Source organism: Herpailurus yagouaroundi, unplaced genomic scaffold (assembly GCF_014898765.1).
Source record: "Herpailurus yagouaroundi ecotype Mexico unplaced genomic scaffold, PumYag 139, whole genome shotgun sequence".
NCBI classification, from domain to species: domain Eukaryota; kingdom Metazoa; phylum Chordata; class Mammalia; order Carnivora; family Felidae; genus Herpailurus; species Herpailurus yagouaroundi.
The window spans coordinates 31,162,375-31,189,981 of record NW_024412394.1 but is presented as its reverse complement, the minus strand read 5'-3'; the positions used below and the strand labels follow the sequence as shown (position 1 = coordinate 31,189,981).

The window sequence follows — 27,607 nt, the reverse complement described above, 5'->3', positions numbered from 1 at the left end:
TCTAAAAACTCCTGCAAAGCTATACGCCCATTTATTGTGGACGCATTCCTGGGTGAGACATGAATTCAAAGAAGTGTGCAGGGGTGTGTCTCACTTCCCTCGTCCCCCACAGGAGAGCGATCTGCTTCCTCTCAGGAGCAGCAAGCTGAGAGCCTCTCGGTTGGTCCTCACTCTGAAGGCAGTTGGCAGAGTGTCACTGTGAAAGCTGGTGCCAGATTTAGAGATTGCTGGGGAAGAGCACCGAGCGGTGGCTGGCAGCGTTGCAATTCAGAGAAGCCGCACAGGAAAGAGCTGCTCTGTTTGAAATGGGCTCTGTATTTAGCTACCAAGCAGCTCAGACCCCAAATCTCTACACCTTTTAAGACAGTTTTACCTCCAGTTATTCCTCATTTCCTACTCCGGAGATCATTTTAAGACAAGAAAAGAAATTGAGTTACATTTTTATAATTATTTGAGTGTGGTAGCTTAGGGGAGGAGGGAGTTTTTATGTACTCTGAATTTTTTTTTCTGAATCTGATGTTTATTATTGATTCATATTAAACAAATGACTCAGCTCTTTTTAATCATATTAAATTCCATGTAATTTAATCATTAGATTAACCAATAAGGTTCTTCTCAATTTCATGTGTATTACGCCAACCAACTGCCATAAACAACACGAATGACTTCACGTTATGAAAGTGTTACCTGACTTCTCTGAGAACAAAGGGAATAAAAAATGGTTTGTTGTTTGCTATACATAGAAGGAAAATAGGAACTTCAGTCCTAAATTTCAGTCCTGATGACTTCCTACTGTAATCTTTTAACAGCTAAAGAATCACTTACTCTCAAAACTAGATTTTTTAGCTTTTTTGGTATCAGTTTTCGGCACAGCACAAGCTTCCCTAGAGGGCAAGTCACATATGTGATCTGAAAAACGGAACAGCATTTCTTTGGCATGTGAATGAGAAGAGGGGGGAGGAAGCTGTGTGTCAGATCCAACACCCCTACCTTCACAGAAGATACTTCATTTGAGCCTCTTGCCATCCACTTTGAGGCAGGACCTAAAATCCTAATTCATGACCTCCACACTTCCATTTAAATCAAGCCTCTATTCCAGACATACTTGACTTCCTGCCACCAGTTTAACAATGTTGCAGAGTTATGTTCCCCAGGGAAGTGGCAGGAGTGGGAAGTGGGATTTGCCTATCGACTTGGCCAGATACTCAGAAGAATTTTAGGTAAAGCAAGACATGGTTGGGTACCGCCTAGCAGACATGCCTGAGTTTGGCAATCTCTGCCATGAACTCTGTGTTTCAATTTGTTCACTGATGCCATTTTACTCATCTGATTTCGTGCTCTTGTTAAACTCCTAGATCTCTGCATGGGCTTGGAGAACCAAAAGTGCAGATTCAGACTGATGTAAATATTCATAATATAATTGCAAGTATGCTCAAGTCAGGAAAGCCTACTCTGGAAGGAGAGGTAGGATTTATACATTCCCTTGCCTAAGAAGTGGAATGAGCTGATTTCTGGAAATAAGTATACAGTAATATGAGCTTATCCTCCTTGTTTATGTCCCATCCATGTTCCTATTTAAAGGCAGTCTTTGTGCTTTCTATTCTCTGTTCTGATAAAATTCAGTTTTGTTTTGTTTTTTAATTTTTTTTAACATTTATTTTTGAGAGAGAGAGAGCGAGCGCATCAGCAGGGGAGGGGCAGAGAGATGGAGATACAGAATCTGAAGCAGGCTCCAGGCTCTGAGCTGTCAGCACAGAACCTGACGTGGGGCTCAAACTCACGGACCACAAAATCATGACCTGAGCCGAAGTCGGGTGCTTAACCAACTGAGCCACCAGGTGCCCCTGATAAAATCCAGTTTTATTGCAGTACCATGAGCTAATCTCCTATTCTCAGAAAACAAAACAAAATAATCTTTAAATGTTTTTCTTCCTGAACTTTCAATTCAGTGTGACAAAGACAAGGCTCTTAGCAACGTACTTCCTTGTTAAATCTTTGTCCTTCTGAGCAAGCTGAAAGTCTTAGGATCAGTAGTACTCTGACCCTCCCATCCTGGACCACTCACTAACTTTATAAAATCTACTGAGCTTCTTCATGACATGACACACAGTGGCTTCTTACCATGGCCACTGAACACCCCCATGGGAAAGCTCTAAAATATCAGTTAATCAATGCTATGCCCTCAAATGTAAGTATTGCCTTTCTCTTGGTGTTACAGTTACAACCAATTTTTTTTTAAATCACTCAAGTGTCTAGGAACACATCACTTGCTTTATTCCTCCATGTACCCCAGATGGTCCCAGAGAAGACCACTCTATATTCACCATAGGTGCATTCCATGGAGACCACATGCCTAGTAATCTCTCCCCATCTTCCCTTACTTGAAACTTTCACTCCCTTAATCCTCTAACCCCATTTTCCCTCTCAGGACCCCATTATGTTTTGAAGTCTCCTATCACCCACTCCCTCATCTCCAAAGACTAACTGAAACTCTTGCTGTCTTTCAGTAAGGGAGTGCACAGATACACACTTCTATAATAAGGAGTCACACATAATTTCCCTGTATATGGTCAGGCTTGGAGATTCATGCAACTCTCCATCTGAACTATATTATATGCAATACGACTGCTTTTCAAATTGCTATCTAGTTATTTCACCACAATTGGCTTCATTTATTTTTTTAATGGTTTGGGAGAATATTGGTTTTAGATGAGATAGGTAAGGATGCTTGTCTGTTTCATATATTCACTGCCATGTGACTGTAAATCATTTTGTTTATCTGTATCCTTTATGGAAATAGACCAACTGGAAATGGAAGAAAAAAAAAAGGTAGAGGGGAATGAGAGAAAGAGAGAATGAGGGAAAAAAAGAAAGAAAAAGCTGTTCATGTTTATTTTAAGCATTTTATTACAAAATCACTTTGTGGGTTGGATGAAGATTCTGGGACCTCATCTGGTGCAGCCTAGACCTCCTGCCAGTGCTGGAGGAAGAGAAAAGAGGAGGTTGGCCCTTCTCCTTCCACTACAGAGCAGCCACAGGACCCTCACATACTGATACAACAAAATTATCTATTTAAGTACTTGCCTTTTTCCTTCCCTTTAGTGAAAGGGTTTTATCGTAGCTTATTTTGTATCACAATCTTGTTATTTTCCCCCTCTGACACTAAGCTGTAAGATTGTCTTAGAGCCAGGCACAGCCAGAGACAGGAGAGATGAGAAGAATGTGCAGGCACTAAGAAAGTGGTTTCCTAGCAACAGTAACTATTTCAAAGGTTTCATAACTTGTGTGGTTTGAATTTCCATAGCAATGTGGAGAATAGTAAATAGTAGATGTCGTTATGTGCTTAATGCAAATGAATTCCAATCATGAAATGACAAATAAATGAAGGAAGCAACTATATTTATTCTATTAGATTCTGTCTTATGAGGTATTGTACATATTAGCTTCCAAGACCTAGTTTTTGTTGCTGAAAGTAATGTGTGATAAATCATTTGGTTTAATGTTTTTTCTTCTTATTCCCCCTTTTTGTTTTCTCATTTGTCAGAGGCATCTACTAAAGCAATTCAATAGAGAAAGTTGCTCCAGAAAAAGAAACTGTATTTTCAGGAATACAAATTTTACAAAATTTACATATTAAGATGTCAACTCTGAAGGTCACAACAAATTGTTATGCAAATAATCAATTTGCTTTTTTTTTTTTAAATGTGGAATATAATTGACAGCACCAAAGTGAGCATTTCTCCCTTCCCTTCTGACTTGAAATGATTTGGTTTTAAAATTGGATCCACTAAAAGCAAAGGCACATTTAGAATAAATCAAGCCCCATATACATCACATTTAAAATGCCAGTTATATGGTTTCGTTTCTTTTCTCCTTCTTAAACTGCAAGGCTATATTCCTCCCCTGCGTACACCCGCCTCCTTCACAGGAAGATTGCAAAAGTAAATATGGGAAAAGACTTTTGAATTCATATTGGAAGAATCAATAAAGACTACAAATGACCAAATTATGTTACTGCGTGTCAAAAATACATAGAAATAAAAATAAGTATACCTGTATCCAGTCTCCCTCTAAATTGAAGGAAATATTTCTTATATTGCTTATACATTTTTAATAAATAAAATCCATACAAATTGTCTTGGATTATTGTCAAAAATAGTTTGAAGTGGAAAAAAGCAGTAGAGGTAAAATCATATTTCTAAAATCTCCTATGGGATAATCAAGTTGTTGATAGGAGTCATTACCCGGTATTTTCCAGGTAGGTAGCTAGTCCATTATGGCACTTCTGTTCACAGGAGACATGAGGATATGGGAAGCTGCTCCTATTCTCTTAGACTGTGGCCAATGTTAGTGTGGTGCATTCACAGGTGGTACGACACACACCTGTTGCTGGTGTTAGGCAATATGAAGTTAGAAGGTCAAAAAGGATTTCTCTGAACCCCATGAGGCCTCCAATGATGTGGTCTTTGGGATTTGCAAAGCCCACTTAAACAAGGTTCTTTTGGTTTTTCCGTAAAAATTTCCTTTGAGAAATTCTGAAAAAGACTTGCCCTATAACGGAAATCTGTTCTGTGTTCTTATAGCACTGTTACAGGGTATTCTTAAGGGTCAATGAAAAAATAACGGATATGTCATTGTTCGTTTCAGTGTTAGAATGAAGAGTTCTGAGACTCTGCTATTAATTTATCAGCTATAAAATTATTCAATCTGAATTATTGAAAATGCAATAATAATGGGGCCAATATTCATATTTTTACTCCCCGCTAAAACAGAAAACGTATATTTACAGACATCTATTTTAACAGGAGCACTTATATGATTTGATTTAATTCCCCATAAATAATCTTTTTGACAGTTATTAGTTCAATTAGCAAGTATGAAAAAAGTTCTGATGGAAATAAATTTTTGTGCCAAATAAAATATTTTTCTTCATGTAAGGAGCAAAAATCTGATAGTAAGCCATCAAGATATGTCACTTTAAAACCTGAATATTTTTATCATAGCCTAGGGCTATCTGAAAAGCTTATTTCTGAAGAAAAAGAGAGGCTTACTTAGAGATGGGACACTTTTCTCCTCTTCAACACCTCAAGTGTTAACATCTTCTGAAAACTGTGTGTGGATATATTATGTGTCTTGCTTAAAGCCCACAAATGTTCAGTCTTAATTGTCAATCAAAAAGGTATCATGCATCCATTCACTTAGAACAAATTTTGTTACATAAACATATTATAGATAATATTAACACAGAAGACCCACAAGATAGCTATAGTTCAAGAATAGCATAGCCCTAAATTATACAATTTCTTTTTAACTTTTACTTAATTTTGGTCTATAAAGAATTGAATACTTGAAAGATTTTTAATCTTGATACTCCAGGTAGACATTAGTGATGAAGGAATTATAAGGCTTGGTAACTGTAAGCTAAATCAGATTTTATTTATTTTTTTAATTTTTATTTTTGAAGGAGAGAGAGAGAACGAATGGAAAAGGGGCAGAGAGAGAGGGATACCCAGAATCTGAAGCAGGCTCCAGGCTCTGAGCTGTACACACAGAGCCCATTGTATGGCTTGAACTCATGAATGGTGAGATCATGAGCTGAGCCAAAGTTGGATGCTTAACTGACTGAACCACCCCGGCACCCTGCTAAATCAGATTTTTTAAATGATGATATACTGCCCCCTTTACAATGTGAAGTCACTCTTCACCCTATAATGTTCTTAGAATACACATGTATGGGTTTATTCCTGACATCTGTACTTTACCGAAGTAGCTCAGAAATACTGTTCTCCCCATCTGGTTAATCAGGTAAAAACCTTTGGTTACCTTACACATCACTGTAAAAACCATATGGCATGTATTCATATGCACATGAGTATTTTTGCAATGTGTACATCATAATAAAGTTCTCAAACAAGCTGGATAATGCAAAATGACAGTGTGGACCATTTTCTCAAAATTACTCGCATGGCACTGTGTCATTGTGTTTTAGTCGCCACCATCCCCAGAGTAAACACTAAAATGACTCATAAACCTTATAAATACTGTGTCAGTGCTTTCAAGCACTCAGCATAATTTTTGCACTGGTTGGAAAACAATATTTTCTCCCTAAACAAATCACGTCTGACATCTATCACTGCTCTCAGTGGATTTGGTGCAGGTTGGCATCTCGACTCATGAAGCAGGACTGGTTTTCTTCACTGCTGACAATAAACCTCAACCATGACCTGGAGAAAGGCTGTGATTATAGATCTAAAGTTCCTGAGGACAATTACTGCCTATCCCTGCTCGACTGGGCACATTTTTGGTATTTTCTGAGAATAAATATCCATCTCAAAATCATTCATCTTTAGCAACCTTAACTTAATTTAGTATAGAGACACAAGAACTGCCCATTAATCTTCAACATTTTCTATCTAAAATGAAATTAGTAAAGTATGAAGGAATGGGGATATGCTGTATAGAAAGAAACATGGGTTTGGGAGTGGGTGTAGGAAATATCACTGTATTATGTTTATGAACTATGCCTCTTAAAAATATGCCACCCCACCGTGTCTTATCCACCAGTGTCTCTAACAGACTCGTCTCCGCCTATGACCTCTCCTGAATCTACTCTCCCTGATTCTTGGCACCCGGGCAGCGTCTTCTCTTGCACGGTCCCATCTGTTTTAACTGTCACTTTCAGAGTCCAAGGAGCCCGCTTGAACTTTGCCTTAGAGCTTCCCTTTAGTTTTAACTTTCAAATGACTGTCTTTAGGGGAAATGATTTTAATCTGAAGATATTAATATAAAAGATCATATTTGTTAACAACGAAATTAATCGTCTAACCATCCTGCCTCTCTGCCAGAGGAATTCTCTTTCTTACCTCTCTCCGAAGAATGCAGTGGACCATGACTATCACAAAACCTTGCAATGAATCAAACACGGCAAAAAGTATCTGAAACAATATGGAGCGTTTGTCTGTCATGGCCAGAACCGCAGACATCCATGTCAGAGCCAGAAGGGGCAACACCACGCAGGAACTCCAGAGGGACGCCCTGTTGAGAGACAGAGAAAGCAACATTACGTAGCTGCGTGTCACGCCCCAGGCAGTAACCAAACCCCCGTTCACCAAAGCATTCTTGTATGTGGCACCAAGACCATTAACTTGGAAACCATAAAGCAGATAACATTGGATAGTTTTATTTATTTTTTTATAGACAATCCCACAACAGTTTTAAAAGCAGTTGCCAATTATAAATATTTAAGTATCGTCTTAGCTCCAATATTAGCAAACGCGATTTTTTTTTCCACAATAGCATTTTCTCACATGCACTGTAAAAGATTTGTAACAAGAAGATGTAAATGATTGGGACTAACATGGCGTTACTGGCGGTGGTGGCTGACAAAGCTGTTGTTGAAACTACTCCACACTTGGCACATTTGAGCGTCAAACCGCTATGAGGCTCACTCATCTGACTGCAAACAAACAGAACACCCACAAAAAGAACAAAATATTGAATTGTCACCAAAAAAACGTTGCTGCTGCAAGTTAGCTTTTAATACGATTTCATGCAGAAAAGTTTATTTATCAAAGATGAATGCTCTAGGTTGTTTTAAAGACGCAATTAACACCACACATTATTTTTGTAACATTATACCTTTCAGTAAGATGGGCCTTTGTTGCATGCAAAGCATATACCCATCAATTACACCATAAATGCCCCTTGTATCTACAGATCAAAACTGTCCAATACACTGAGTTAAACATAAGCATGTGTTTGTGTAGACATACGGTGAAAACCCTTTATTCAGACCTCTAATTATCAGACGCCTTAGGATTCCAAGCTTCAAAGATTTTCATTGTCATTTGCAGAAGGGACATCATACCAATTAAAACCTTCTGAAATGTAAACATGTATCTCAGAAGCCCGATATAGGAAGATATATATTTTAGGTCTTTAATCATTTGTGGAAGATGTAGCCTTCATCTCAACAAATTCATTATTTTGAAATTTCTCACAGCCATCAATGTATTATCTATATTTTAGGATGATCTGAATATAGGAGCTGATGAAATTTGATGAAATATTAGTTTATAATAAGAGGGGTGACAATTGAATGCTTTAATAAAACACATTTAACATTAAGTTCAAAATATTCTTTCTGAACATTTTTTCATAGACTCCAACCTAACAGCATTTAAATGATCTATTCTAGTCTGGAGGATTTTTCAGATACAAATTCAGATGTAAATTCAGATACAAATTATTCAGATTCAATCTACTATATCATAGAAGCAAAGTCATGCTATACAAAAAAACTTTACACACATTTTACTTTAGAAAATAATCCCTTGAAAATTACTGGTTTATTAAAATATAACTTTCTTATGAAAAACCAAAAAGAAATCACTTGATTCAAAATCAAAACATCTTGAAATAATTTTCCATGGTATACTTCTCTCGTCAATTCTCTTGTGCAGTTAATGTTTAAAATATATGTTTTCCCACTGTGAAGTTTCCTCAAAAAATTAAAACTAGAAGTACCCTATGACCCAACAATAGCACTACCAGGAATTTACCCAAGCGATACAGCAGTGCTGATGCATAGGGGCACATGTATGTTTATAGCAGCACTTTCAACAATAGACAAATTATGGAAAGAGGTTAAACCCCATCAACTTTTTTCACTAATTCACATAATTGCCCTAACTATATATTTGAGTGTCTTCAATCTTGTTAAGTTCCATCAGATTAATATTTAAAAGACATGACTTGTTTATTGTTTCCTTTATCAGAGAAGATATGCTATTTGGTATGATGAATGGATAAACAAGATGTGGTTTATATATACAATGGAATACTACTTGGCAATGAAAAAGAATGAAATCATTTCATTTGCAGCAACGTGGCTGGAACTGGAAGGTATTATGCTGAGTGAAATAAGTCAGTCAGAGAAGGACAGATATCACATGTTTTCACACATATGTGGATCTTGAGAAACTTAACAGAAGTCCATGGGGGAAGGGAAGGGAGAGAAATAGTTACAAACAAAGACGGAGGGAGGCAAACCACAAGAGACTCTTAAATACAGAAAACAAACTGAGGGTGAATGGGGAGTGGGGAAGAGGGGAAAATGAGTGACAGGCATTGAGGACAGCACTTGTTGAGATGAGCACTGGGTTGTATAGAAGCCAATTTGACAAAAAATAAAATAAAATATACCTACAGCAAACCATAGGTGACCTATAATATTTATAATTAAAGTACATGAGAACAATAAAAATAAATAAAAATAAATAAAATAAAATAAAATAAAATAATAAAATAAAATAAAATGTTTTCCTAGTAGGTTTTTCCAAAATAATATTTAGTGCACATGTGTTAATAAAAGTGGCAGTACAGAGAAACATCTTAAGATGGTCATAATTCAGAATGTCTGGTTTGTTTTATAGAAGTGCACTCATTTGTGAACAGTGCTTGGATGAGATAATAAATCTGAAAGCTATTAAGTAGATTGATCAGTAGACCTCATGAGAAAAATCAAAGCTTTTAGAGTTAGATGTGAGGGTGGGAAATTATGATACTAAATTATTCATTTTACTGATTCAACCCAAGACTTATGTACTGGCACATGTGCCCAAACTTTTCACAATAAGTAAGCAATAGTCTATTCAGTTTGGATCATGAGTGCCTCAACAGGCATGCTAATGTGTTTGACTACTTCCAAAGGAGTACCTATACCAGTATTCTCCACAGTAACTGCACATCAGATATATCTATCTATATATCTATCTATAGATCATCAGACATATATATCTATAGAGATATCTATATATCTATCTCTATCTCTATCTATCTCTATCCGTCTATATAGATAGATAGAGATAGATATATATCTAGATAGATAGATAGATAGATAGATAGACCCCAAAGACTCCAATTTAATAGGGTGCAGGCATTTGTGTTTTTTAAAGCTCCATAGATTATTCTGATGAAAAGCAGGAATTCACATAATTGCCCTAACTATATATTTTAGTGTCTTCAATCTTGTTAAGTTCCATCAGATTAATATTAAAAAGACATGACTTATTTATTGTTTCCTTTATCAGAGAAGATATGCTATTGGGTATCTGTGCTTTAAATACAAATGTGGCTTTCTCAATTTAAGGACTCTTTGTCTCTAGGCTCTAAAACAAGATTGAAAAGCCAAAGGTGACTAAAAATTAATTTTAGTATATGGTACAAATATTTTAGCTTTGAGAAAAACTAATTTGTTCTAAGTATGGACTTTCCTGAAAATAAATCTGAAGTCAGTATTTGAAATGCTTACTTCTCTTTAGTTGAGATTGATTGTGACTAAAAGGCTATACATACTTCCTTCAGTCAGGACTAATTGTTGAAAGCTACACTTGATGATAACTGGTTGGGCACTTTTGGAATTTGACTATTAGATGTATATGGAGCAGAGGAAAGATACGTTATCCAAGGAGATAGAATATTTTCCCCTAGTTTGTATGACCACTACAGAAATTAATACAGTATGAAGAACACATAGTCTAAATGCAGAACAGGGTTGCTGCAATGGAAATAAAATCTTGTTTCTTTGTTACAGGGGAAATTATACATGTATAAAATAAAAAGTGTCAACGGTTAAAAAAAATTGAATTTCCCATAAGTTCAAATGTTACCATATTCACCAGGGCAGCAACACAGTCATTTCACCCAGATTATGCTGTCTACTCGTGCAGGGTCTTGAGGTCTACAAGTTTCCCTTCCCAATTTTGTTTTTCTTTTGCTTAGAAAAAAAATTTGTCCGATTGGTTTATTGTTGATACCATGTAAATTACCTGAAAAGAAAATATTACCCTTTCCCTTTGGAAAAAATCTCATGATATTTGTACAAGATCCTGGTAGTTTCCTTAACTTATGTAGATGAGATAAAACCAGTTTAAAACAGTAGATAAGAAAGTCCCATTGAAGAAAAAGGGGAAAAAAAAGTGAAATATTTTGCTTGAGATGTTCTAAGAAGACACATGCCATTTGGTCTTTTCATTATTTCCAATTTTTTTTTTATATAGGATGTGTTAATTACAATCAATCCCTTTTGGGTAACTATATTTTACATGTTAGAAAAACTTAATATAATTTGGGTATTAATAAACTTGTCAAGACACTGTATTTTTAAATATTCATTCACTCATTCCTTTATAAATAGTTATTGAGCATAAACTATGCTTGGTTAGTTTATAATAATTAATTATAAAATGGAGGAAACAAAGAAAAAATGGGAAGAGGAACATATTTGAGTCTAAATAATAAACAATGTTTCATAAACATATCAAGTCATAAACATGATATACATTTTTTTTTCAATCTGAAATGGTCAATATTTACAATATGGGGCATCAACTGTTAAGTTAATTAACTTCCTACTCAACGTTTCCATAGTTAATTCTGATTATTGATTGTTCACTGAAGTCTTTATGATTGCCTTCACTGATTCTCTGTGAAGTGAAAGTAGCTTCAAACACTTATATATACATATATTTTTAAAGTATTTTTTAATGTTTATTTATTTTTGAGAGAAAGAGAGACAGAGTAAGAGCAGGGGAGGGGCAGAGAGAGAGGGAAACCCAGAATCTAAAGCAGGCTCCAGCTCCAGGCTTGGAGCTGTTAGCACAGAGCCCAATGAGGGGCTCAAACTCTCGAACTGTGAGATCGTGACCTGAGCCAAGTCAGACTCTAAACCCACTGAGCCACCTGGATGCTGCTTATCACTTATATTTTCTAAAAAATTTCCTTCAATAACATTTTGAAATAGCAAATTTCAATCTATACATACTTTGGCATAAATTGCATTTTATATTATAGAAAGACTTTCTTAACACCTAGAGTTATTAACTTGTTGATAATTCTTTTCTGCTTTGAACAGTAATCAACATTCTGCTTTTTTATACACATATTAACATTTTTATTTCTTCAATAGTGGCCTTTGAACCAGAAAAACACTGGCTCGATTTTGCCAGTAAAACAGATGTAACTTCTAATACTATTTTTATAAGTAGACGTTTTAAAATTAATGTGTATATTAAAGTGGATAATTTCTAAATTCATAACATGACAAAGCTGTCATTTCTCTTAAACATATGTTTTCTCTTACAAAGAGCTATGTGAATCAAACTGGATATTACATATAAAATGATTAAATGAGAAAAAAATACTAACTGCCAATGTAATAAATCCTTAGCTTTATACTCATTCTGATGATCTCATCTCTTTTTTTTTTTTTTTTTTACCTCAAGGTCATCAGTGGTGGAAGCATAGATGCTTGATTGATAGAAATCAGGGTTTTTTCTTCATTTAACTTATCATAAAAATAGCCACCATTGGTTGAATGAGTACTTGCTATTTGCTACTCTAATGAATCCTTTATACACATTATATTTCATATACTCTATTATGAAGCAAAAATGATTATCCCCATTTTTCAGGTATGAAGACCGAACCCCAGAAAAATGAAATAACATGCCGAAAGACACACACAGCTAGTAAACTACAGAGCTAGATACTGAACATGGCTTTATTTAAAAACATTTTTTTACCTCAAAGCTTTCTCCTAACCACTAACCCCCACGCCTCCAATTAATAATACACGTGTGTGCATGCCACTAGTGGCAGAAGTGAGTTTCCATACACCATACTCAGTACGGTCAATTTATTCTTATATAATTAATCTGGGCAGAAATACTGAAGCTATTGCTCCAAGTCCAACCATACATGGCAGAATAATAGTGTGAAAGCTTCAAGTTCAAGTGGTACAGAAAGCAGTGTCTGTGCAGGTTCAGGTTTAGCTGGTTAAAGATACTATAGAGACTCATCTGAAGTGAAAAGTCTATGGAGACTCCTCTGACGTGATGGCCCCCCTTTGAAGGGAACCTCCAGTGATGTTTTGTTACATCACTGCAGTTCTAATGTTTGATATTAATGGTATAAAATTTTTATATTTATATTTATATTTTATATAAGCATTAAACCGAGTCTTTTACTAGGGGAAAACATACCTTGGTTATCTTAGAAGTCATTGCATAGATTATAAACATAAAGGACTTAAAATTCTCACTGCTCAGTGATCAAATACTATGACTATTAAATAGTACTATAAATTAGTAAAGAAATAACAATTGTAGGGTAAGTTTTGAATGAAAGTACAGCTAAATAGAAAGGAGAAAGCTATAAATTTTTTATAAGAAAATATACACAAGAAAATTCAAAAGCATTAAGATTTCCTTTAGATTTCTACAAATTTGTAAGATGAGGTGACTATGTAACCTTAAAAGGCTGGTATCAATCTGCTTATGGAATGTTATTAGTCATTAAATGTGGTGGTATCATAGTAACAGTAAAATGAAAGGAGATGCTTTCCTAAATTTTGTAAGTGGTTAAAATGTGCAAATGAAAATTAAAAATAACTCTTCCTAGCAATTTATAGTCAAACCATCATAAAATATGAAAATATATGACAAGAATACTGTTTCATTAGTGATTATTTCATATGAAGAAATTTTCTGATATATACAATTAATCAAAGAGAATCTAGTATTTTTGCCCTAGTAGGAATTACTTGTCTCGATTCCATTGTGTCACATATCAACATTATGTTTGATCTACCCTCCTGTCCATTGTGATGCAAACTAGGGGGACTTTGAAAATGTTCAACTAAGGACAAGTATTTTTATACCCCAATGTTTATAGCAGCATTATCAACAATAGCCAAATTATGGAAAGAGCCCAAATGTCTATCAATTGATGAATGAATAAAGAAGATGTGGTATACACACACACACAGTGGAATATTACTCAGCCATAAAAAAGAATGGTCTTGCCATTTCAACAACATGGATGGAGCTATAGAGAATTAAGCTAAGTGAGGCAAGTCAGAGAAAGACAAGTACCATATGATTTCACTCATATATGGAATTTAAGAAACAACACAGATGAACATAGGGGAAGGAAGAAAAAAGAGAAGGAGGGAGACAAACCATAAGAGACTATTAGCTATAGAAAACAAACTGAGCTTTAATGGAGGTCAGCAGGGGATGGGCCAAATGGGTGATGGGCATTAAGGAGGGCACTTATTGTGATGATCACTCTGTTGTATGTAAGTGATGAATCACTAAATTGTACTCCTGAAACCAATATTACACTATAGATTAGCTAATTGGAATTTAAATAAAACTTGAAACAAACAAACAAACAAAAGAACAAGTATTTTCACTCCAGCCTTAACATCTCATCTTCTTATCTTACAAACGAGCAATACGCACAAACAAACCCAGACTTTCTAATGGTCTTAAAAATTATTTTTAGATATTAGTTGCATTACTTAAGAATAGCACATTGAAAAAAAAATCTGAATGGCAGACTCTACCAGACACATCGGTTCATCAGGAACAAAATTCAAGGCACAGTTAAAATGCAGTCAGTGATGATCTGGAATTGGAGTATGGGATTCACTGGTAAGGAACCTACAAAATCCACCAATTGCAGCTTACCCGGCTCTGTGTTTGAGCTTTTTATCTAGGATCCCATCTCTGGAAACAAGTTTATTAAATACCAAAATGCCAATCACCATGTTGACCTGTCAAACAGAAACAAAGGTTGACCTTTCAATGATATTGAAGGAAATTAGGTCCCTGTTTCTCCTGAAAACCCTCTTTGATTAATTTATAACCATTTCAGAATTATAAACTCACAACAGTAGTGAGAGAAAGCACTTGTCAAATATTTTATAAGTGCATAAAGGAGAACAATTTAACAATGGTGTGTTAACCTTAAAGTTTTAAAGTACGTTAAGTACATTAAATTTCCATGCTTTGCAGTTAACATTGAGGAGATTAACATTCAATTGTCTACCTTTTAAACAGTGCCATAATATGTGAGTCTGGCATTCTAAGTCACCCCTGATTAAAATCAATTGTCTAAATGATTTTACCCTATGAGAATCAAAAGATTTTCAGTCTCACAGTGTGAGACTAGATTGAGCCCTGGCAGCCAAAGGTGCTAAGAATTTGTCATTGTCCCCAGAAGTGAGAAAAGAATGTCTAAATTCCTCATACTGTGTAGCTATCTCTCCTATGGGTTGGGGGAGCATTTTGATGTACCATGCTTTTCTAGACAAAAGAGAAAGCCTATTCAACTCACCAGCATCCTTTAGGAGATGGATACTAACATCAACTCTTAAAATGTGCTCTATTGAACACTTCTCAGCATTTTCTAAGACTCTCTTACTCTCACTTAAAAGATCTTTGCGCATAATACATCTGAAATGAAATCACACATATTTTTCTCTCTCAAGTAAAATTGTGAAAAGCTGTAGAGATGGCTGTGGTCTATTTGTAGCAACTTATTATGATGAGCGCCCACAGTTCTCTAACCTACCAGCACTTCCTGACAAAGGAATCCAGTCCAATGCTGAGACCAAGATAATCAAGGAAAAATATTTTCTTTTTGCCTTCCTGCCCCTTACCCTCCATGATCAATGGAATCTTGGTGCGTCCCCCAGTGCAAATGATGAAACCTTTACATTGAAACTACTGGTTCACAAAAGTCTGTTTTAAATTAAACAGGATGACTGGTTAAGAAAAAAGAAAAATTCCTTTTTCCCAGAACATTGGCCAGATGAAATATAAAGCTGAAATCTGTTTAACTGCTGGTATAAGGAAGATCCAAAGCAACTGATAGGTAGGGACTTATTAGGAAGTGTCACTCTTCATAGCTTTCTGACAAGATACCATTTAATCAAGAGAAAGACTTACTCATCTTCACATTTCTCATTATATGAACTAGGAGAAAAAAGTGTATTCCATGGATTCTATTAATCTACAATTTAATCATGAGGGAATCCATCACTACTCCAAAGACCATACTTTGGTTTTTCAATTATACATATACTCTTTGTTTCTCCATTTTAGGGTTATATGTATATTAACTTGGTACCTTAAGGAAATAATTCAATTGATTAAATAAGAATTCGATGCAGCAGACAAAAATGTGCCTAATAGCTTCCATCTCCCTATGCTCTTCTCTAAGACTGATGCCTAGATTTTGTCTTGTGAATCATGGACAGTTTCTGCTCCCTGCTATAGTTTAGAGGATGGAGAGCAAATGTTAAAGAAAGAAAAAATCATATAGAGTTATTAATAAAGATATTGCTAGCTTCCATATATGCAATGAATTGTTCAAGAAACCAAAGGGTAGTTCTCCAATTAGAACTCTAATTGCACAGTGATGTGGATCTTTGTATTTAATTCAGACCATTTTCCCCCTTACATTTTCATTTAAAGATTTATTAGACAAGAAAGATTTGTATTATAATCTAGAATATCAAAGTGAGAGAACGAAAGGTAAATTGGTAGCAAATTCCATGTTCCCATAATTAAATATGTAAAGGAATTATTTAGTGATTCTAAAAAGAAAAAAAATTTAAATCCTTATGCACAGAATACGGCAGGGGTTCTCAACTCGGGGGTGATTTTTGCCCACAGGGAATATTGGGAAATGTCTGGAGACAGCTTTGATTTTTACCAACCTGAGGATACTACTGGTATCTATCTAGTAGGTAGAGGCCAGGGATGCTGTTAAACATCCTGACATATACAGGACAGCCCCACAACAAAGAAATATGTTATCCAAAATCTGTGCACTGAGGTTAGGAAACTCTGACACATGGACATAAGTTTTCTTGTTGACATTTGGTAGCAGCAGCAGTTACTAAGATTAAGCGATCTTTACAACGATGGAGATCGCACAGAATGGTGTAAAGTGAAATGATAATTGATTGTGTACATTAACAATGAAGAATTGGTTGAAACTTACTCAAACTTCTTCATAAATGTGAAATTACTGTAAGAGAAATCCCACACTTGCATGTTCAATATTCTTCAGTCTTCAAAGTAAGAGTATTTTAGAGTACTAAAGGACTAAAGAGCAGTTGGTATTCAAATTTAAGTAGTAATTAATAATGAAGTAATAATACATTCTACGTTAAAGTTTCTTTACAGTGAACACAAAAATTGTCACTGTAATTGAAGCCAGGTAGTCTTTGATAAGAAAACAGAACGAGTAGATTTTGATGTTTTACCAGGACAACAGCAGCTGCAGGTCCAACAAAAGCGTAGAGTAGTCCTCCTTCAAGAGAGAGCCAGCAGCTAAAAACAACATCAGATAAAAACTAACAGAAATTAGTGATAAGTGCTAAACCATTGAAGTGTGATACAAATTACTTAGCGTTCAAATTGGGGCCCATTTTGAAGGTTTGTAATTAAGCAGAAATGCATGGAAGAGGTGGAAAAAGCGAAAATGAGAGCATTTGATGCGTGAGAAACACTATACACCTTTCGCAGAAAAGAAACTTTTATTTTAAGGCCTTACTTTCAGGCAGTTAAAACATTTTAGACAAATTACTCTTCCAGTGAGATTTTTATATTGACTTTTAGTACAAAGGTGACTATCACATAAGTTTTGTAAAATGGTGCTCTGTATCCATTATGAAAATTTTCAAACGCTCTTTCAAGCAAAAACAGCACGCTTTTAGAGTCTTGCGTATGCCATTTATGTGTTCTTCCTTGAGGCCATTGAGATATTGGGAGAAATTGGTTTAAAAGCCATCATTGAAAGGAACAAATAATCTATATTTTGTGCGCTTGTTTTTTGTTCTGATTTTACTTTTGCCCCAGACTACTAACAAAATTCAGTAAAGATAAGCTTTTGAATAAAAATAAGTGTGGCTGTGTTTATTTCAATTACTAAATTCACCAGGAAATGGAGGTTTGTACTGATATTGACATGGTAACCCATTTAGGTAAGAACACTTATTCTCTCACAGTAGAGAGGCATGAAGAAGGCATGGGGCTTGGCACTGGAGGCTTTGCAAGGTGGCCCATCTGCATGTGCATGGTCTAGGAATATAAGGAAATATAAGGAATGTAGGAAAACACCAGGAGATGTTTTATCTCTGCTGATGCAATGAGTCACACCTACTACTTCTTGCATCTGCTTTTGACATTTGACCCTGTCAGTATTACTTCTAGGTCCACAGAATCATCATGCTGCCTCCAAAATTAACAATTAACAATAACTGTTATATATTGGTTCTAAGGACACACTTTTTCTATATTGGTTGTGGTGGTGGTTACCTGACTTAGGCATTTGTTAAAACTCACAGAACTACACACTTAACAGTGTGAATGCTGCTCTGCATAAATTTTATCTTAATTAAAAATTTTAATCTAGTAGTTATACACACACACACACACACACACACACACACACACACACACACAGCAATGCATGTATCGATATATACCTAAAACAAATGTGTGTGTATGTGGGTATTCGAAGTCTGCATTTAGTTATTTCTCCTTGCCATAACAGTGAACAGATAAAATTCTACTTTCCTACTTTGGGGTTGATAATTTAATATCTACGTTTTAAAATAAAACACCTGGGCGAAAAGCCTTTAGTCTGAGAGAACACTGTAGTTTTGTGTCTCTGAGACTGCCACTGATTTTCTACTGTATTTTTGTGAGTTAATCTTTAAACTGACATACTACTCATTATATTGTACTCGGTTTCAATCACAAACTCTTTGAAAGTTGGAACCATATCATCCATAATTCCTACCTCTTGCTATATCTCCAACACAGTGCCTTTCAAATACTGGATTTATACCGAAAGTCATACTCCTGTAAAAGGTAATGGCTTAAAGGTAATAGTGCTGTAGTAAGCACTACACTACAACATGCGCTATCAGGGAGTTTTGCTTGTTTGTGTGTTTATAACATAGATGGCAGAAGAAAAACAAGTGCTCTAATGACATGAGTTCTTTAAATTCTTTGGAAATGTCCTTTTGTTGGGCAGGTGGAATGATGTCTCTTCTCACAGTCTCCATTTGGATGAGCCCACTAGAAGGACTAATTAGCACTAATTCCCATCTCAAACCTGAAGACAAACCGAAAATCTCACTTTAAAAATTTATACTTGTAAGAAGATGCGCCCATCTTTTTCTCCACTTCTCAACTGCCTCCTCACCTTGAGAGAGCAGATGAAATAAAATATCAAAGTGCATTGTTTTAAATTTTAAATATTTCAATATAAACTTTATTTATAAAATCTCTCTTGAATTTATCAGTGTTACAGCTGTGATAAGGATGGGCTGATACCCCACCCTCTTTCTTCCCTCTAATTTCTCCCACAGCCTAGGCATTTTCTAATGTGTAATTTACTGATCCCCCTGATCCTTACGTTTCAGTATTACCCTAACACGGCAACAAAACTTGAGCTAATCTTTCACAACTTGGTTGATACTAATATACATTATCATCAGTGAAATTAGAAGCTCACATCAGGATCATATTCTAAAAGGTAAACATCAAGATTTATTCAGATCTAAACAAATGCATTTGAGATTAAACACACAAAGTAAATATTGAAATATTTTAAAAATCAAATTCATTGTCCTTATGAAGAAATGTGAAATTGAAACAAGGATTCTGAACAGGGCTTCACCATTTACTTCCTAACCTCTGCGCATTTCAGCTACCTTATATCATTCCTCACTAATGTGATTTCTACCATTGTTAATGACTCAGTGACAAAATGCAAGGTATCAGCAGTGCCAACCAAGACTAATGGAGCATAGATGATGATTTACTTAATTATAAACATGATTTATCACTGTGGATGGACTTACTAGTGATCAGTGCCATATCCTTTCGTCCTTGTGAAGCCTACTGATGTGGCCACTACTAATGCTGGTAAACCTGCAAGAAAAACATGGTCAGACTTCACGTTCAGCTGTAACCACTGTGCACTCTGGCTCAAGAAAAGCTAGGACAGACTCAAAATGCTTACATCGAAGCAACTACATTTGGATGAATTCCTTCATAAAGTATGTTTCCATTACAAAATTTCTTTCAAGTACAAAAATATGAGAGCGACAGCTGGGTTTTTAACTCAGTGCACTTCTCTAATGTTGCTAGGTTACCACCACATTTGACATGGGTTTAAAGGAAACTAATAACAGAGATTTAGTATATCTTTTAAGTTATTTTTCCCTAGGGGTTTACACTGTTATAAAGGAAATTTATAGTTATAAAATCAGAAAGGCAAAAAATGGATGTTCTGCTGTGATAGAATATCACAGAAGTGGAACATTTCAGGTGGCCCCATATTGATTCATATCAAGTTGTACTTATTTTTTTTTTCAACGTTTTTTATTTATTTTTGGGACAGAGAGAAACAGAGCATGAACGGGGGAGGGGCAGAGAGAGAGGGAGACACAGCATTGGAAACAGGCTCCAGGCTCCGAGCCATCAGCTCAGAGCCTGACGCGGGGCTCGAACTCACGGACCGCGAGATCGTGACCTGGCTGAAGTAGGACGCTTAACCGACTGCGCCACCCAGGCGCCCCTCAAGTTGTACTTATTATAAGACAGAAAAAAGTAAAGCATTCATGTAATTCTTTCTTTATGATTTACTTATAATAACAGGAGTGTAGGGCCAAATTAAGGCCCCTAAGGAATTAATTTTGGGGCTTCTTGGTCATATTCCTTTTAGCAATCCTGAATGAAGGTCAGAAAATATATGCCACTTTCGCTTCATGCACTTCTCGGTAGGTATCACTCCACACATTGCTCAGTCCATTTTGGAATTCAATTGCCCGCATACCTGTGCCAATTCTGACCTAACAGCTTTTAGTTTATGTTTGTCTGAATCATGCTCTCCTTACTCAAGTTCAAAGGAATGCCCCTGTGTTTTGGTGAACAGAGCTCAGTCTAATCCATGCTGTTTAATTATTTTACAAAAATTGTGGTCATGTCTTCTTTTCAGGAAGGTGATGTTTGCCTTTTCAGGTTGAAAATCCATCATCTAATCACCTTCTTGAGTCCCCTCCACCTACCTTCTTTCTTCCTATCATTTCCCCTCCTTCCTGCTATTCTCTTCTGTGAGTCTTTTCAAGTGACACCACATTCCTTCATGAGGTTTAATGACAAAAAATATGAAGGGCATCTCAGAGGGACACATCATATTTTTAAACAAATATGGGCCTCTCCCACCCCGTACACACACACACACACACACACACACACGGATATATATAGTTGACTTTTTGACTGATTACAAGTTCATTAGAAAAAAATTCTCTTCTGGGTCATAGCTAAAGCATTAATAGTCTTCAACCTGTACAATTTATTGTATTGTATTGTATTGTATTTATTTGTATTGTAAATACAAATTATTTTCCCAAATTTATTACATTGCACTTTGCTGTATAGAAATTCACATGCCACTAATCTGCCACCTCCCAGAATTCTTGATAGTCTAGCACCATTGCCTTAGTTTTTTTGCTATTCAGAGTAGTTTAACATTATCTGTAAACTTGGAGACCAGCTGTGAGCCCTCTCCTCAAGATCTTTAGTAATGACACAAAATGAGGTAGTTACCATTCTTGAAAACTGCCACTTTTTATACTTAGGTAAAGTCACTTACCTGCACTCTATATTTCTTGGATCTATGGCACTGATTCACGACAAAAGTGTCCCCTGATTCAGTACCAATTTAACTTTAGAAGGTCTTTGTCATGAAATTCAGACAAAAGTTTTATGAAAGTGCAAGTAGAATACATTCTCCCATTTGCCTGTGTAAAGAGCCCTAATATATTAATCCTACTTTTTCCAGTATGAATTATTCTGTTATTGTAATAAGTCCGCTTATTTGTAACTTATCAGCCTCCATCAAGCATCCTATTCTCCAGTCTTCTGGTCTATTAGGTATCTGTTGTATATTTGGTCCAAAATTCCCCATTTTTTTTAGTTCAAGTCTTTCAGAACTCAAAGGCAAAAATGACAAAATCCTGAGGTTTTCTGAAACTAGTTTCTTTAAAGTAACTAATTAATTCTAATTAAACTAATTAATTCTAATTAAACATTAGAATGGGCCTTATGAAATGCATGGATCTTCAAGATGCCCATTTCGTAAGGCAATTTGACAGAAACTTTTCCTAATAAAGAGAAGCAAACAACGAATTAATTCTCAGTCTGTCAACAATTCTGTTTTTCCTTTGAGGACCCCACGCACTAGTCACAAGGTTTCATTCACTCTCTAAGTGGACTTTCTTCCTGTGATGGACAGCTGTAGTCCTTAATTGTTTTGAGCTCTCTTGGAATGGACTTCTCAAAGTTTTCTTGTGGGGAATATGTGACTAGCACCTGTTTTGAGCCCTGAACACTGTAAGACATTTTGCATTTTCAGAATGTATTAACAGACAACACTTTGCTGTACTGCCTGTAGCTATCCTAGGCTTCTTCTTACATCACTGCTTAACTGAATGGCTATGTGGTCATCCAATATTTACTCCTTCTTAAAGTTCCAAATGCTCAAAGAATGTTCAAAAATGACCAGCTTCATTTATTTCCACTTCCATTTATCAAATTGGACAAAAAAAAGTAGGTTGGGGATAATCACACCCTATTGCTTCATTATATGTGTTCAAAGTCATTTTAACAACAAGAGCATGAAAGGGCATATTAATATGCTTACCCCATCCAAGGCACAAAAAACGTTTCCTTATAAGCCGGGTCCTAATTTTTCCAGTCACAGCCATATAGGACTGCCACGCCTCAGTTAAAACCCAACAGAACGAAGCCAGGAAGAAAAAGTGCAAAAATGCAGTGGTGGTTGTACAGATGCTCTGTGGAAACAGAAAAGACTCACACTGAATACCGCGCCCCCCCCCCCCCCCCGGTGGGGGGTAATCTTGTGTCCTCCAGAGGACTGTTCATCTTCAACTCATTGCTTTTATTTCAAATATCTACCTCTCCTGTGTGACAGAGTAATTATTTACAGAAATTAGAAACCCTGCAGTCTTTATGCTGCATATGATACGTATGATAGAAAAAAAGATATGTCCTAATTCCATTTGCATGTTCAATTTTTTATGAGGAGAAGTCTGAATGTAAATTAAAACCCAAGGGAGATTACAATTACTACTTTACTTGGAATTTTTTTTTCTTGAAATGTAATTATGGGAATGGTCCTATCTTCAGTTTAATTTAAGTTACAGACATCTTGCATAACTCTTTTGGCTACGTTCTTGATCCTTCCATTTCATCTGATAATTCTTTGTTATTTTATCTGTGTTGATGCTAAGATTACAACCCAACAGCCATCCAAAAGGAAAAATTGCTTTTATACAAGTGTGATATTCAAGGTAGAAAAGTATAAAATGAGATTTGGTTAATAGCCTAGTGCAAAAATAACATAAGTATTTTTAAGTACTTAATACATTGTTCTTTATTATTGCATTACAATGTGTTGTATGTAATCAAGTCATTTTGAAAAGTTAATCGAGTCACTGGCAGTGCACAGCCATGATTTCATAGATATTTTACTTTACACAAGTTAATCATTCTGAATGTGCCAACCATTAGTAACTCGTGACTCATCTGCGAAGGTGAGCAGCTGAATTTTGGTAGAAGCTGCTCCTTATTTCACTACTAGTATAATGTCTTTGTGTAAATCTTGTTAAAATGCAAGTCTTCATAAATCAGAATCAGTAACTAAACTAAATTTAGTAACTAACTAAACTTCCTCTGTCAGTCTGTCTTGCTATTCCCCAAAACTGAAAAGAGCAAAGCACAGAAGTAGAAAAACAATCATAAAAAAACCTCATTAACAGAGAAATAAAAATACAACTCTCATCTTCCCACCTCCACCCAATACACTGTTAAAGCCAAATGTCTTTTAAATTTTTGGCCCAAATTATTCCTATTATTTGTTTATTCTCTTGAAATTCACCAGATGTTAATTCAGCTTTTCAGTTCTTTTAATCCTATAAAAAGAACTTCACCATGCTTATCTCTCAAGGTTGTTTTAAATGTTGAGAGATAATGTACAGAAGCTGAGTAGCACCATGCTAGGCATATAGCAAGTGCATCAACTGATTATGACCATAGTCATCATTATTTTAAAAACAGTACTAAGGTGTTACCAGTTGGTTTTCAGCATGTGATTCCTTATTTCATGTAGCACTTAAAAATCCTAGGTTACTTATGTTTATCCTCACAAAGATGACAATTCTCAGTATGATAAAGTCATGGATTTCTAGAACCCTTTCCTCATACCTTTACTCCTATTTCAGGCATAATGTAGTCACTTGAACCAACTGTGATTCCTTCTATACTTGAGACATTGAGACTTTTCTTCCAGGTAAGGGTTTAAATATCTGCAGGCTGACTACTTTTGTTCACTCCTGATCTACGGTTCCTGATCCCAATCTGAATTTCAAAGATAACTCTTCCATTTAATACCCATAGTTACATTTTCTAATTCACCTGTCATTTCCTTCCACCAGTTGGTCCCATCTCAATTGTATGTGCTAGCAAAATTATTCCTTCCCCATTTTAAACTATCAATATAAGGTTGTATAAAACAATGTAAAAATATTGCAATATTAAATGCTAAGTACTAGATGCACTGAGATTTTATAAGAAATAATAAAATGCTCAATGTGTCAATACAGAGACTTTTAATTTGCTCTTTCTATATTATGTTTGTTGCTTTGGGACTCTCTGTTACACACTTTAATTCTAATACAAATTGAAATGGATACCATTTGGGGCTACTGACATTTATCTCAATAATTCATGTCTCTCTAGACAAGAATATGGCCACAGTATGCATGGAAAATGTGTAGTAACTAGAGAACTAAGACCCATTTTTATGAGCAATCGCATGCTACTATAATGAGATGAATATTCATATATGTCTAGAAACTGTTCTATGAAGGAAAGCTGTCTCAACCCAAAGAATGTATATATATGGAAAAAGTGGTCTAAAGTCACAAAACTTATCTTATGTGAAGAGTACAACAAAATCTATGTTCCTGAAAATAAAGAGAGAGCTAATTTTTCTTCATCATATGAAGAATCACTATAAACTCAGACATTGCACATGAGACACACGATTTTTCTGATAGATTCGATAAACTGTCTTTTTAAGATACAACTTTTATAATAGCAATTTTCAAATAAACTATTTTCCACATGTGTCATCTCAGTTTCCACATGAGTAGCCTTTCTAATATTCAGGGTTCAGGATTCCTTGATTTCCTTTTTCCACATAACCTATATCCCACATTGACCATCTCTTGGATCCCCTCAGTACTAGAGACTTTTACATTTAGAAATCTCACTCTGGTTCTATTTTTCTATAAGCAGATTTATATACTGTCATCTGTTCAATTTTCCTACTACTGGACTCACTGTCATGACCTCGAGTCTTACAGCCTCTCCTTATTCACCTGTGTGTCTACTTTTGACTCCCACAATAAGTGAGTCTTGACAGCTTGCCATTCCAAACCTGAGACTCACTAGCACCTCAAGTTCATCATCCAATTCTTCTGCTACACCTGCCTTGCCGAATCTCAATTTGGTCCTTTACATGTGCTGAGTGTGGTTGATAAATATTAAAAAACTTGAAAAGGTATTTAAATTGGCAAACTGAGCACTGTTCATACCTGTCACCCTCATGTATATTATTCACCCCAAATCCTCAGGGATAATAGAAAAGATTTCATAAAATTAAAGAAAAGAAGTATAAACTGTGGTAGAGATTGTGAGAAATATCTAAAAAACGAGCAGATGATGGCAGACAGAAGGATACCCCAGCTCAAAGCTACACATAAGGAGCAGAGATGAAGACATGGAAATAGGGGAGTAAGATACACAGATGACACACAGTTCTAACATCTGTTTGAAACTACGTTCAGAAGGAAAAAATAGAGACAATTTCAAGGAAAGGCAGCATTTAAAGAAATATTATGGAAAAACTTCTCAGAACTTCAAAGATCCTCTGGTCTAAAGGATAAATTGAAGATAAAACACACACACACACACACACACACACACACACACACACACACACACACCTAGTTACAGTGTGATGAAATTTGTGAAGATCAACGATAAAGAGAAAATCTTAAAAAGGTGTCAGAGTCAAAAGAAAAATTACTTACAAAGAAATAATCAAGTTGGCATCAGACTCCTTGTGAACAACCCAGGATACAAGAAGACAAGTAGAATAATACCTTCAGCATTATAAGGGAAAATAACTTTGAAGATAGATTTCCACACCCAGTAAAACTATTATTCAAGTGAGAGGCAGAAATAAATATATTTTTATAATTAAAGGAACCTTGAAGTTTACTACTTCAGGATTCTCTCTGAGAGAACTGGTAGACAACATAAGCCAATAAGAAGAAGAAATCCAGGAGGAGGGAATAGGATAAAAGAAGTAATGGGCAGCAAAGAGAGTGATGAAATACATTAAGTCTAAAAAAATGTTTATTTAAAAGCTTAAATATATTTTAATTTTAAAAATATGGTCACATGTATATAAAATTCAAAATGATAGTAATGAGGGTTAAAAGGTGAGAGAAATAAAAGTTGCAAGGGATTGTGGGAAAATGAAAGTATGCTAAGCCTTTTTTTTGTTCTCAGGAATATTAGAGATACTAATTGACTCGAGATGTTAGAAAAATACGCTTGAACATGTATATTAACAATGTTAAGGTAACCACAAAGAGGTACAAACAAATAATATATTTATAAAATAGTAGAGGAAAAATAGAACTAAGAAAAAAATTATCAGCCTAATAAAAGGCAGGAAAAAGAACAAAAACAAACTAGAAAATATGATAAATAAAAAAATAACAAAAATAATTCCAAACATATACAAAATTATAGAAATGGGAATGTTTTAAATTCATTAGCTAAAAGTTATGGACTTTTTAAAAAATTTTATTTCAGAAGGAGAACGTTTGAGTAGGGTAGAGGGGCAGGGGCAAGGAGAGAGAATCTTAAGCAGGCTCCACACCCAGCACAGAGCCCGATGTAGGGTTCAATCCCACAACCCTGGGATCATGACCTGAGCCAAAATCAAGACTCAAACACTGAACTGACTGATATACCCAGGCACCCAAGAGTTAAGAACTTTCATATAGGATAAAAAAAATCAAAATCTAGTAATTTATTTACAAGAGACATAGCTCAAACCTGATGACACAGGAAGACTGGGAATAAAAAGATAAAAAGAGCTATATTAAGCAAATGCTAATATGCAAAAATCAGATGTCACAATGTTAATATTGAAAAAAAGCATTAAAAGAGATGAAGGACTTTTCATGCTGATAAAAGGAGTAGATGATAAAGAAGTTTCCAAAGAACACATCTCTGTGAAACTAATAAGAATTTTTCAAAGTGTGTGAAACAAAAACAGAGAAAACTACAAGAAAAACTGTCAAACTAGGTTTATAATGAAAGACAACATACAGCTTTCATAAAGTCACAGGAAATTTGGGCTCTTTCAATAATTTGGCTATTGTTGATTAATGCTGTTATAAATATCAGGGTGCATGTATCCCTTCAAATTAGTATTTTTGTATCATTTGGGTAAAAGACTTGTAGCACAATTCCTGGATCCCAAATGCCCATCATATGATTAATGGAAAGATGTGGGGTACACACACACACACACACACACACACACACACACACACACACACACA

General features: G+C 35.4%; 1 protein-coding gene across 3 annotated transcripts in view; it reads right to left on the bottom strand.

Annotated features, from left to right (window-relative positions):
• Window positions 1–27,607, bottom strand: part of ADGRB3 (adhesion G protein-coupled receptor B3) — a 743,632-nt gene that overhangs the window by 48,719 nt on the left and 667,306 nt on the right. For all 3 annotated transcript variants that reach the window (XM_040473868.1, XM_040473867.1, XM_040473869.1), the window contains 6 exons: window positions 22,582–22,732; window positions 19,733–19,802; window positions 17,123–17,189; window positions 14,535–14,620; window positions 7,358–7,456; window positions 6,864–7,035 (listed from right to left, as the gene is read on the bottom strand). In XM_040473868.1, coding sequence (XP_040329802.1) covers window positions 6,864–7,035; window positions 7,358–7,456; window positions 14,535–14,620; window positions 17,123–17,189; window positions 19,733–19,802; window positions 22,582–22,732 — 645 coding nt within the window. The remainder of the gene's footprint in view (window positions 1–6,863; window positions 7,036–7,357; window positions 7,457–14,534; window positions 14,621–17,122; window positions 17,190–19,732; window positions 19,803–22,581; window positions 22,733–27,607) is intronic.